The sequence below is a fragment of the Leucopleurus acutus genome (genome assembly GCF_964270905.1).
Source record: "Leucopleurus acutus genome assembly, chromosome: 4".
In the NCBI taxonomy this organism is placed as follows: domain Eukaryota; kingdom Metazoa; phylum Chordata; class Mammalia; order Artiodactyla; family Delphinidae; genus Leucopleurus; species Leucopleurus acutus.
In genome coordinates, this window is record NC_139146.1 from 71,911,235 (window position 1) to 71,924,179 (window position 12,945).

The window sequence follows — 12,945 nt, forward strand, 5'->3', positions numbered from 1 at the left end:
CTTCTTACCTTGGTGAAACTAAAGAAGAACTATTCTGTTCATGCTGCTGTTCCTTTTCTTTTTCCCTTTCTTTTTGGTGAAGCGATGATAAGGTGGTTATGGTAGTAGACGCCGGATATGGAAATAGAGAATTGCTGACATATATTATGTGACTTGTGAAATGAACCTTGTTGCTTGTGTTATCTGTAAAGTGAAGCTTCATGTATAGAACCTGATCTTAAATGCTTTTGTATATTTTTTTCCACCATCATTATGAACGTCAGTTGGTGGTATATGAATATAGATAGAAATGCCATCATACACAGTAGAGATGTATCAGGCCACATGCCTCAGTCACAGAGGGAGCTCCAACTTTGAGATCTTTGATGTGGGGCTTGACTTGGACCTGCAGAAAGTAGAAACCATTGTAGATAGCTGTGTGGTGTGGAAAATGGTATAATCGAATAGTGTGATAATTGATGTCTTTTATTCGGCACTCACTGTGATCCAGGCATTACATTGGCTGTCTGCCACATCTAGGCATTATAATCTCACTTCACAACTGAGGACGTTGAAATTTAGGTTAAATAACTGGTAGGCCTGAGATTCAAATTGACTGTTAGACTTCAGAGTCAGGTTGTAAAGCTCAGTGAGTGGTGTTTTGGCAGAAACCGTGTGTGTGTGTGTGTGTGTGTGTGTGTGTGTGTGTGTGTGTGTGTGTGTGTGTGTGTGTGCGCGCGCGCGCGCGCACGCATGTATATAGAAGGATTTAGCAGCTTTGTTTAGATTCTCCTGTGTGAATCTTGACAGTTGAATTAACATCAGGGTGGTATGGCATGAGTTCTGGAGACCTCATTGCTGCAATGATCTTTGGCAAACCCCTCCGGTGTGGCCTCAGTGAGAGAGAATCTAGACCCTTAAGTTTTCTGGTTTTGTTTTTTTGGGGGGCCCAGGAGCTTAATTAATATTTCAGGATGTTAATGTAGTATATCATTTGTCTTCCAAATTTTAAATTGGGAGAGTACAAAAAGGGGGTTTATGGCTTGGTCGTAGGTGCCAGGGGAGGGGGGCAGTGTAAGATTAAGCTCCCCAAAGCCTTTGCAGGTCAGGAGGAGGCTGTTGCTTCTAGTTTTAGAGCCCCCTACACAGCTTTATGAAATAGAAGCATAAGTAAATAAATACACACACATATAGACACTCGGATAACCCAAATGGTTTTTAATCCTTTTCTGTGCAGTCGCACTAATTAAGATGGAAAATCAAGGTCTGTGCACATTATGTCATCATTTACCTTAAATATGGCTAAACCATTCAGATGCCAAATAATTAATAATGCAAAAGAGTTAACACATGTCTATATTTGAGGCCCTGCTCTGGTTGCCTCTCAGCCAAGAACTCTGATTCTTTGGACCATTCTCGGTGGCTGTGCCTGCGGCGTGCATGTGCCAGAGCCGTGCATGTGCGCATGTACACGTGCAGCCCGCTGCTCCCGGCAGCGGTATGTGCATGTTAGGGTCTCTACTGCCTGCTGGCCCCTCTGCCCTCCAGGCCAGCCTAGACCTGGATTCCTGGCACAATTTAGAAAAGAAAGTGAAGCTTTCTAAATGCTGACAAGTCTGCTTGCTTTCCAGATTCGGAGCAGCAGCCCAGAGAGTCCAGCCCCAGCAGAGACAATTCGTGCTGTAGTGTCCGCGCTTTGCATCTGATATGTGTCCCACATAAAATTCCAGTGAAGGGAGATTATTTTCTTTTTTATCTGAACGGCATAACTTGGAAAGTTACAGTATCTTTTCAAGGTTATTTTCAGACTAACCTTTACTAGTCTTTATGATAGTAAAGAAAAGGAACTACTGTAAATCTTGATATTTTATGAAAATACTTCTATTGCTTGTTCAAATATGAAATTATTCAGAGACTTTTAACCCATATTCGCATAGCCTAATATGTAGGCAAGCATACTTAACTTTATAAAAAACATTTGAAATTGGAGATTCAAAAGCCTAACAGTTTAACTTAAAGTTTTATGTTGTGCAGGATTGTATGATGGAGCAACTTAATTCGTCTTGTGTGTGTGATTCATTGTGCAGTTATTAGAGATGGCATGTGGAGACAGTCTTTGATTTGGCCATGTTTCTCTGTGAGTGTGAGTTCTGCCTCTGTGTTTCTGGTTCTGTGGCACATTTTACTGTTGCCATGCAGCTAACTATAGACTATACATCCCAGAGCCCTGGCCTTTCGAACTGGGAGCTTGCAGGATAGTCCTTTGATCTGTCTGTGTTTGTTAAATTAGGAAGGGGAGGGGCTTAGATTCCATTTCTGCTCTATGTTATATAAGAGCCAACAAAATAAGTATATTGTAAGAAATGCCGAATGGTTGAGATGCTTTCCTATTATTTTCTTGCCAGGAGCTTGATATTGTGCTAGTAATTCTGGGGAAGAGAAAGAGAAAGTGAACAAGTTTCATTTGAGATCTGTCTTCTATTTTTGTGACTTGTTTAATTTGCTAGCATTATTGATATTTTTCTTTTAAGCTCAAGTTTATTGCTGATAGGCTATTATAACTACTGAAGTATTTTTGTTTTACCTTACAATTCACATGAAAATGTCATGAACTTTATTTTAACATGTGGTTGGGAATTTAATTGTCAGACTTTATTTCTAGCAGATAGGTTGGTAGTTGCATGTTGTATCTTATTTAATAAGTATCAAATTAATGGAGATAGAATTCAGTTGTATCAAAGCATTTGTTTATATTCACTTCTGAGCTTTCTTTTTTAATAGTCTTTTTGCAATATGAGAAGTAAATGACACTGAATTTTCCCCTTTTCTTTTAAAGACTTTCAGCTGAACTCTCATCTCTCAACACTGGCAAATATTCATAAGATCTACCACACCCTTAATAAGCTAGTAAGTCAATCTTTTAAAGACAAAACTACCAACCGTTTAAAGTAGTAGTTTTAAGTGGATTTGATAAAATTTAGATTATGGATATTAAGATATCAGCTGTTTATGAAAATATTGAATTTTAAAGCTTGCTGTATGGTATGTGATTTCTTGGTAATGATGAACATATTTCTTGCAGAATCTAACAGAAGACGTTGGCCAAGACGATCACCAAACAGGTATCTATAAATGCTAACACTACTTAATTTTAAATAAACTTCCTAATATAAAGTTATAATGCATTCCATTAGCAAGTTGTTACTTGGTTGAGGATTGTTCTTCAGGGTGTATGGAGGTAGCCATCTCACAGCTCCTTCCCTGGAGGACATCTGTTCTAGGGCTCTGGTTTACAGAATACTTCAGTTCCTTTAAAGGGGCTGGGGAGTCTCCGCAGTGATTTCAAAATAATCATTTCTCTACTGAAGTGTTTAGTTTATACTAAAAAGTTGCTACAGTTGTGCAGTTTGGAAGGTATTGCATAAATATTTGTTGACTTGAGATGTAAAATGAGTTGATAGGTCGGTAGGGGCTTGTGTGTGTATGTGTTGTATAGGTCTTGAGGATTTATGAATGGGAAAACTGAAAGTTGATAATTGTAAACAGTTCTCTAGCCCTGTGGTTCTCAAACTGTAGCTGGCATTATAATCACGGAGGTGGGGGGTAGTTCCAATGGATTGCTGGGCTCCACCCCCAGAGTTTTTGATTCTGTAGGTTCGGGGTGGGGCCCTAGAGTTTGCATTTCTAACCAGCTCCCAGATGATGCTGATGCAGCTGGTCTGGAGACCACACCTTGAGAACCACTTCTCTAAACTGTAATGATCATAAAGTTCAGAAACTTGCACTTGATCTGTAGTTATGAAAACTTCCAGCAAAAATGATTAAAATATATTTTAAAGTTTTTGAAAATTATCACAGTAATACATGATTGTTAGAGTTATGAATAGCACAGAAGCAAATGAAGTAAAAAGCCACAATCCTCCTTCACGTCTCCCAGTCCAGCCTTCCCCCAGTTTGCCGCTTAATGTTTGTTCTTTCAGACATTTTTGTACCTGCATATATTTTTATAGTAGTGTTTTTTTTAATTTATCATTGATGAGCTCATACTCTACATACTATATAGCATCGTTCTTTTTTCATTTAATTTTTTAACTTAATGCTGTATCTTAGAGGTTGTTGGGATTTAGAACTCTCCCCACCCTTCCCCTCCAGATTGGTTCAGGATCAATTGAAAATTAGGCACAAGATGGAGATTGAAGTAACAGTTGTGTTGGAAAGCACAGCTTAGAAGAGCAACAAAAATGCAGAGGCTTTTCAGTATTTCAACTTAATTAGATAGCCTTACACGCAATCACTGCCACAGCTAGTTAAGCACAGCACACCTCGCGGCCCCTCTCTAACCCAGCACTTATGGTGGAAGGGTATCAGCTTCTGCTGGCAGGTTGATCTGAAAGGGAGTTTAGAAGGGGCTGGGCCCCTCTGCTCAGTTCCTCCCTGCCCCAATCACCAGTTAGATCAGACATTCCTTCTTCCAGAGGAAGGAATGAGAGAAGGGGGAATGTATTCTAGAAGGCCAGGCCACGGAGGGTCCCTTCACCTGATCTTTCTGTTTTAGTAAATATAGGTCAACTCAAGGCAGTCAAAAACAGGTTGATTAATAATTTTATTTATTGATTGATTATAGCTCCTTAATTTTAGAAGCAGTGTATGCACATGGTTTTAAAAGAAATGTCAGAAAGGTGTAAAGAAGCGAAGGTTGCTGGCCCATTTTATGAGCCCTAGCTCCCATCCCCCCTAGTACTACACCCTTGACTCTCCAGAGATAACTCTTATATTCTTGTATTGGTTTCCCAAATGACGATGATATATGTTTTTCCCCAAATACAAGTATACCTTTGTATGTGCCTCTTGTTTTTGTCACTCAGTATATCTTGGAGATCTTTTCATTGCAGCACATTTATAAAGCTTTATTTTTCAATGACTGCATGATTTTCTGTTTCATGGATATATCATAATATGTTTCTATTGATACACATTTAAGTGTGTTTAACTTTTAGCTAATTTTCAGGGCCAGTTTTAAAAGTTAAAAAAAAACCACATTTCTCTCTACTGTTCTGGAACAATATATTGGTAGACATCAGAGATTTTTTAAACTTAAGAGTTAGTGTAGTTTTGATTTTTTAAAACTGAATTTTGTGTTTGTAAAGCCTTTAAGTTGTCTTTCCCTTGGCTAAGGTAATAAAACATCTAAGTGCTGAGTCTTGTACATTCTGTAGTTAAAGTTGAACTTTGGATTTGAATGAGTATTGTTACCGTGGTAATTTCACATTTAAATATTTAACCTGAATGTGGCAATTTAATAACTATAAGCTATAATTAAGGAAAACGAAAGTGGAGAGTGTGTTTGGCCTCATGCCTCCTCTTTCGCCCTTGGGGACAGTGGATGTGCCTGATATTTGGTATATGACTTGCTGGTGCAGTTCCTCGTACCTCATACATGCCAGTCAATGTCAATTAACATTAGTAATTTCTCAGAGTGGTCCATTTCCCCATCTGGTTATAGCATCACTTGTGATTACCATACCTGACAGAGTATACTTTAAAAATTAAGTAACATAAAATCCGTAGTGTTTGGAAACCTGAGAAAGTTAATCACTATAGTGCCTCTTTGTAGTGCCTCTGTGAATTTCTTGGCCCATCAGTAGTCTGAGCCATTTCTATAACAACTGTATATGGAAGAGCCAAACTAAGTGCTAAAGAGGCCTGTATCTTCCTGCTCTGTTTCCTTTAACACTTTCCTTTGGCGCTTTCAGTCTTCCACCAGAAAAAGAAGAAAGAAAAAAAAAAAAAGGAGAGAGAGTGTGTATGTTAAAATTGGAGAAGCAGCACAAAATACTGGGAGTGAATTTAAAAAACCAGAGAGGGGGGCTTCCCTGGTGGCGCAGTGGTTGGGAGTCCGCCTGCCGATGCAGGGGACGCGGGTTCGTGCCCCGGTCCGGGAAGATCCCACATGCCGCGGAGCGGCTGGGCCCGTGAGCCATGGCCGTTGGGCCTGCGCGTCCGAAGCCTGTGCTCCGCCACGGGAGAGGCCACAGCAGTGAGAGGCCTGTGTACAGCCAAAAAAAAAAAAAAAAAAAAAAAACCAGAGAGGACCCAAAAAAAATGATGGAGGATGGTAGATGTCAAAAGTCAGTATTGTTTAGAGAGAAAGGAAAGGAAATTTTTTGGTCTTAAATAGTAGGATAAAAATTGCGCATTTGGACACTACTAGTTTTACTGAAGCAAGCAAGTAGTTCAATGCTCTGTTCAAGAAAATGAAATAAAATATTGAGGTACTGGTAAGATGTCTTAAAATGCATTCTATTTACCAACTTAAATTACTATACCTTTGTGACATTATTCAGTGAAAAGTGAGGTGAAATGGCTATATGAAAAGTATTGAAATGGCAGAATGAACATGTAAAATGTTATTAAGTGAGTCAAGGCTATATGATACAACAAACTCATTATAATGAAAATTAGTGAGATTTTTGTATTGGAACATGCATTTATACTAAGTTTGGAAAAGTCAGAAAAATTCTCTTAATTGTATAAACCTCTTTGAGGATGACTAGAAACTGGGCACACAATTTAATATGTCTTACAAAAAATGAATCCTGAACAGGACCTTTTTTCACTTGAGGCCCACAGCAGGAAGATTAAATTAAAAAAAAAAAACAAAACAGAACAGTGGAGCAGTGATTTAGATACCGTTTATTAAGAATAACATGGTTAGTTAAATTATTATCAAAACAGCCAGCTGCATAGGCATTAAAAGGCCTTTGGTTTGATCCAGGTGAACTTAAATTGCTCTTTAAAATTGATTTTTATGGGACCAAATATTGGAATAGATATGTTAAAAATGTTGGCGGTATTTCTAGTTGTTTAATGTAAGAAGAATAGCTATATTCATTGACCTCCTGATTTATTTGAAAATATGGTCAGTTAATAGAATAATTTATTTGTTCCTCTTAAAAACTGAACCAAAAAGAAATGACCCTGAGCTCAAATCATAACCTTTGGTTAAAAAATAGAAACAATTTTTATTGCCTTCCTAAGGATCATTTAAACGCTTCAGCTTCAAGAAAGAGCTTCTAACGATGGGAGAGGCAATTTCAGAGTCGCTGTCACAAGGTAGAAATATTATAGACTGAACACCAGAATATCTATCACGATAATGTGAAGGAGCCTGAACCATAGTTTGGGATTACTAGTTGAGATTATTCATCTCTTCCTCTTCCTACTTCTTTATTATTATAATAAAAAGGCTTTTTCTCTTTCATAAGTACCTGCCAGATGTTTCTAATGAGATTTAAGATGGATCCTTAAAATCTTTTTCATCACTGTTTTTTCTTGGGTGATTGGCAAATATTGAAAACTTGCAGCTCTGATCATTTCAAATCAGTTTATGGGTTAAGTTGCTTTAATTTGTTAACTATTTATTGAATAGGAACTTTCAGGTGCTCCACTTATTGGCCCGTTGTCTTATCTGTAGAATTGGTGTGGTAATAATACCTCTCAGATTTGTGAAGATAAATTTGAAAGTGATTTGTAGTTACTAATTTAAAACTTCAGCCTTAATATTTTGCCTCTACCTGTAATGTCAGATCGTTTATACCTAAGTAGATACTTGTAGCAGGTTAAAATAGCTAAAGCTTCTTTGAAACATAAACATTCCATAACATTGTTGTTTACAGTATTTGCTTACTGAATTTTCTTTTTACTCTAAAAATAAAGTTTAATTAAGGTAGATAAAGTGATATAAGTTCTAAAGCAGTAAAGTCTAAATTTAATGATACGAGTAAATACAAATTTGTAAAACATTCATTTAGGTTTAAGTGTTTTTATTATAAAAAGACATCACAGAGTTATTTTAAGAAGCAGACATTCTAGAATATTTGTGTTTAAAAAAAATCCGACCTGCCAGGAAACTTAGAATCAAGTGCTTTTCTTAACTGACAAATGGGAAAGAAAATATGAAATGGTGGTATATTATCTATTCATAGATGTTTCAAATTTCTGGAAACATACTGATCTCTAAGCAGAATTTGATTTATGCTTGTTTTAGGAACACATTTATTCAACAAATATTTGCGAGTCTACTGTGGGACTCTCAGTACTGTATATACTGTATTACTACTGTACTAAGATGATATATTAGCTGCTGTGTCTGCACTGGTGAACAAATCAGAACCCTGCAAACCAAGGTGTACTTTTGTGCATGAACCTAAAAACCTGAGTTGTTGCTCTTGCTCAGGTAGGATCCCTGGAGCCATGCGGGGTTGGGGGAGCAGCTTCGGGGCCACCGAGCCGTGAGTTGTGTGCTCTTCGTGTATTTTTGTTGACTTGGTTCATGTTGGCAAATTATTTTAGGTAAACTTGTTTTCCTCAGCATTAAAAAATTGTTTTTGGGCTTCCCTGGTGGCGCAGTGGTTGGGAGTCCGCCTGCCGATGCAGGGGACACGGGTTCGTGCCCCGGTCCGGGAAGATCCCACATGCCGCGGAGCGGCTGGGCCCGTGAGCCATGGCCGCTGAGCCTGCGCATCCGGAGCCTGTGCTCCGCAACGGGAGAGGCCCCAACAGTGAGAGGCCCGCGTACCGCCAAAAAAAAAAAAAAAAATTGCTTTTGAGATAGCCTGGAACTTTTCACTGTCATCATGGGTTCCAGGGTTCTACCTGTGGAGCTGTGCTGCGTCGTGCGAGTTGGACTCGTCCTTCCTGTGAGGTGGGGGTGGGTGGCGAGAGGCTCAGTGAGCCAGTGGGTGCCTGGGCTGTAATGGGCACCGGGGACGAACAGATGCCATTTCATTGTGAAGGGTGGCCCCTAACAGTCACTCGCTTATGCCGATGATTGGAGCAGAGAGGTCTGAACGAACGCCATGGGAATAAGCGAAAGAACAAGACGCCAAATTTGGGATGCTTTGGGGCTAAAATATGAGTAAGTTTTACACCAGGAGAAGTGATTTGTGGAACTTCAACAGTAAGAAGAAAAATTAAGTTGAAAAAGTTACTTTATGATGTTTGTATGTTTACCAGAAACATGATACTCTTGTCAAGTAGGAATCCGTGAAAGCAAGACATTATGCCAGTGTTTCTATGAAGAGGCAAAATAGTAGAGGAGCCGGTGGATTTATCTTTATTGGTGAATATTGGTGAAGACATTATTTTAAATGGTGTTCATCTTCCCACGTGCTGAGGAGATGAGTGCATTTCCTCTGTGTTCTGCAAACGCTGGTGGGAGGGAGAGGTTCCTCCCGGAACAGATGCTCAGAACCCGCCCGTGACCAGTACCAGGAGACAGTGTCTTTCCTTCAGATGTGCACGTCCAAGGTGGGAGAAGCAAGCCTCGAAGTTGAAGGCAGACTCGTTTCTGAGCAGCGTGGCAGGCTTTCCGGCAAGGCGGGACCCACTTTTTCACTCTGCAAGCTCCACCCCGAGGCATTAACGGACAAGAATAAATCTTGACCGTTGGCAGTCTGCAAAAGCTTGGGTCTCCGGGCACCTCTTCAGACCTTTCTGCGTGCTTCAGTGTAAACAGGACTGCCGTTTCACCAGGAGGACGAGCGGGGCATGTGTGGTGGGCAGCACGTTCTCTGGCTCTTTCTCTTCCTGATTTTGCTGCTGTTGTGGGGAGAGAGATATGGGCGTGCCTTGTGTCTCTGAAGAACCTCCTACTCCCTCCGTTGTTGGGCTCTGGGAAGGGTGGTTGAGGATCGTTGTCTTTTTAGCCTGGTGGGCGCTGCCTCTGGCTGAAGGAGCAGGCAGGGTCCAGTACCCGGCGCTGGGCCCACGCCTCGTTCGTGCTGTTGTCCTCTTTTGTGGCAGAAGAGGTGGTTTCGGCTGTTCTGTTCCTGAAGCGCATCGCCCGGGAACTTAGCGTGGTGGTGGAAGCCTGAGTATGTCCTGAGATTGAGGTTCCAGTCCCGACCATTGCGCTTACCAGGTTGGGACTGTTAGCTACTGACAGCTCTCTCCCTGCCTTCTGAACAGCTTTCTAGAGAGAACTGTCCACATTCACTGAGATCACACCCTCCGCTCACGTCCTTCCCCAGCCTGTTGCAGCCCTGTCCCCAGCCTCTTGCTTCTGCATCTGACTGCTGCCACCGCCCTGTGCACTCCTCCTGCTTTGGCTTCCTGGAGTGTACACTCGCCCAGGTTTTCTCCCCACCCAGGTCTTCACCCTCTTTTCCCAGCCCCCGAATATCCCCACTCCCTGGGCTCTGGCCTTAGTCCCCAGCTTCTCAGTCTCTGCTGCTGAGGCTGCGTGGAGGCGGCAGTGAGTGGTGGTGGGGAGCTTGGCCTCGTCGCCGAGCTGCTTAGGTTCCATCCTCGACTTCACCTGCTGCCTTCCAGCTGCTGCTTCATCTCTCTGCCTGAGTTTCCTCATTCGTAAGAATGGGGTGGTTGTGAGGATTGGGTCAACGTGGAGGTCCAGCCTGAGCACGCACCTCCCTGGTGGCACTCAGATCCCAACATCTGTCTACTCGCAACACTTGGCCACGTGAGCACGTGTTGAATGGATATTTTTCCCTCATAAAACTCTGGAGAGGTAGATCTCACAGTTCTCATTCTTCAGATGATGAACCAGAGACCCAGAATAGGTCACTGACTGACTGAGCCACATGACTAGGTGAGGAGCTGGAGCTCATCCACTGAATGCAGAGCACTCAGACCCAATCACCCGGTGCTGCCTTGTCCCAGAGGCTCACTGAGGGCCCTGGGCCCTCCCACCACGGCACCAGTGCAAGGAGGAGGACATGCAGTCCAGATTTCACCACTTAGCACTTCTGAGACCTTGGAAAATCTCTTGAATGCCTAAGCCTTACTTTTTACCATCAGTCAGTAGAGATAATTAACTCTGCCCTGCCTGTCGTTCAGGGTTATTGTGGGAACCAAATGACATAATATCTCTGATAGTACTTGTGCCAAGATGGGTATTTTAATTATGTTATAATTGTCTAGAAATTTATAATGGTTTAAAACAGTCTGAAGTGAGACTTGTCTGGGTTTGAATTCCAATTTTGCCCCTTACCTGACCCTCTCTGCCTCCGTTTTCTTATCTGCATAAGCAGTAATGATTATTCTTTTTTCGTAAGCTTGTTGTGAGGTTAAGTGAGGTGTCGTACATGTAAGTGTTAAGAGCAGGGCCTGGCTCACCATAAGGTTTCCATAGGTGTTCCATGTTGTTGTTACATTTTAATATCTTTTACCAAATGAAAGTTAATGTTTCCAAAAACCCTAACTGAAAGTGGCAGAAACAAATTAAAAATATTTATGGAAGTTTTGCTCAAGATCATGTCAGGCTTTTGCCCCAAAAATCCAAATTCTGTTTTGTTTTGTTTTTTTTAATCAGATATTCCTTGAAGCTTAAAAGTGTTTGGACTGATGTACTTGTATGTATTTTAGACCCAAGGTCACCAGTCGAGCTGGCCTTGCCTAATGAAGTACAGAAATGAGATAGCAGTGCAATTCCTTCTGAAGGAACATTGACGTGTAAAGGAAGCTGGAAGCTTAGATGATTTATATTAGTATTTTTGGAGAGTAAACTGAAGTTATGATAACTTCATTTCTGGTGTGTGTTTTGGGGGGACTATTAACTAATTTGTGTCATTGCTAGGTTTATTTCTTGACTAACATTTTCTCAAAGAACTGAAAACCAGTTTTTCACTTTTCATTTTTTCATGTTTACAGAGAACATCTAAACCCTTTGCGGTGTAAGTTGTGAAAGCTCTTCATTTAGCGCTGATATTCTTTGGAATGGTTTCAATGTGGCATTCCTTACTTTTGTGCTCTTCACTCTGTTTTGTAGGAAGTCTGCGGTCTTGCAGTTCTTCGGACTGCTTTAGTAAAGTGATGCCGCCGAGGAAAAAGAGAAGACCTGCCTCTGGAGATGATTTATCTGCCAAGAAAAGTAGACACGATAGGTACGTCGCAGAGACAGTGGAACCACATCGATGGCATATGTGTTGAAGAGGCACCTTTCTACCCAAGCCCAGTGTGGGTCTTCTAAGCGTACAAATGCCAACCAGAATATTGTTTTGGTTCTGCCAGGAAAACTTCAAAGTGTAATTTTTTGTGATACTTACTTAACGTGTGGGCTCATGAAACAAAAACAAGTTAGGTAACCTGAGTTCATAGAAATTCAAATTTTATCTCAGTCCATTGATCCACCAGAACTGGTGTAGTGTTTCTTTCTTTGCTTTTAAGAGCTTGCCCTCTGTGCCTGTTGAGGACCTCAGGATTGGTACTTATCTCTTCTTTAAGGGGGTCTCACTCACCTACAACCACAGGAATCCTGTAGCTGCCTTTGCCAGGAACTGGGTTGCGTGGCTGGAGAGAGCTGCCTGCACCAAGTGCTCTAAGCCTGCCTGGAATATTAGCTGAGCTGACATTTTTACTCAAAAGAGTGAGCATTTGTTAGAAACCATGAAAAACAAGACTGTTGAAACCACTTCTCTTTCAGACAAGTGAACTGTTAATTTTGGTAACTCCCAAGGTCCATTAGACTTGCTTATTTTAGGCATCTTCACTATTTCAACCAGATTTTATTAGACATCTTTTGGTTCTTTCTCTTTCTCTTTTTTTTTAAAAAAAGACAATGAATAAACATCATAGTTTTAATCTTTTCTGCCTTTTCCCATCTGCCTCCATTCTGGCTCTGTAGGTCACTTCACTTCACTTATGTGGCCTGAATTGCCACATCGATAAATCAAGGGAATTAGATGAGATTTTTCTGCTTCTTTCTTTTTTGTAAAAATAAATTTATTTATTTTTGGCTGCGTTGGGTCTTCGTTGCTGCGCGGGCTTTTCTCTAGTTGCTGCGAGTGGGGGCTACTCTTCGTTGTGGTGCGTGGGCTTCTCATTGCGGTGGCTTCTCTTGTTGTGGAGCACGGGCTCTAGGCGGGCGGGCTTCAGTAGCTGTGGCACGCGGGCTCAGTAGTTGTGGCCCGCGGGCTCTAGATCGCAGGCTCAGAAGCTGTGGTGCAC

At 41.2% G+C, this 12,945-nt stretch overlaps 1 protein-coding gene across 4 annotated transcripts in view; it reads left to right on the top strand.

Annotated features, from left to right (window-relative positions):
• Nucleotides 1–12,945, top strand: part of DCUN1D4 (defective in cullin neddylation 1 domain containing 4) — a 68,769-nt gene that overhangs the window by 16,058 nt on the left and 39,766 nt on the right. For 3 of the 4 annotated variants that reach the window (XM_082838750.1, XM_082838751.1, XM_082838752.1), the window contains exons 2-4: nt 2,816–2,886; nt 3,062–3,101; nt 11,768–11,882. In XM_082838750.1, the coding sequence (XP_082694876.1) occupies nt 2,816–2,886; nt 3,062–3,101; nt 11,768–11,882 (226 nt within the window). Of the gene's footprint in view, nt 1–1,619; nt 1,776–2,815; nt 2,887–3,061; nt 3,102–11,767; nt 11,883–12,945 lie in introns of those variants that run through there. The other variant, XM_082838753.1, reaches the window with a different exon arrangement.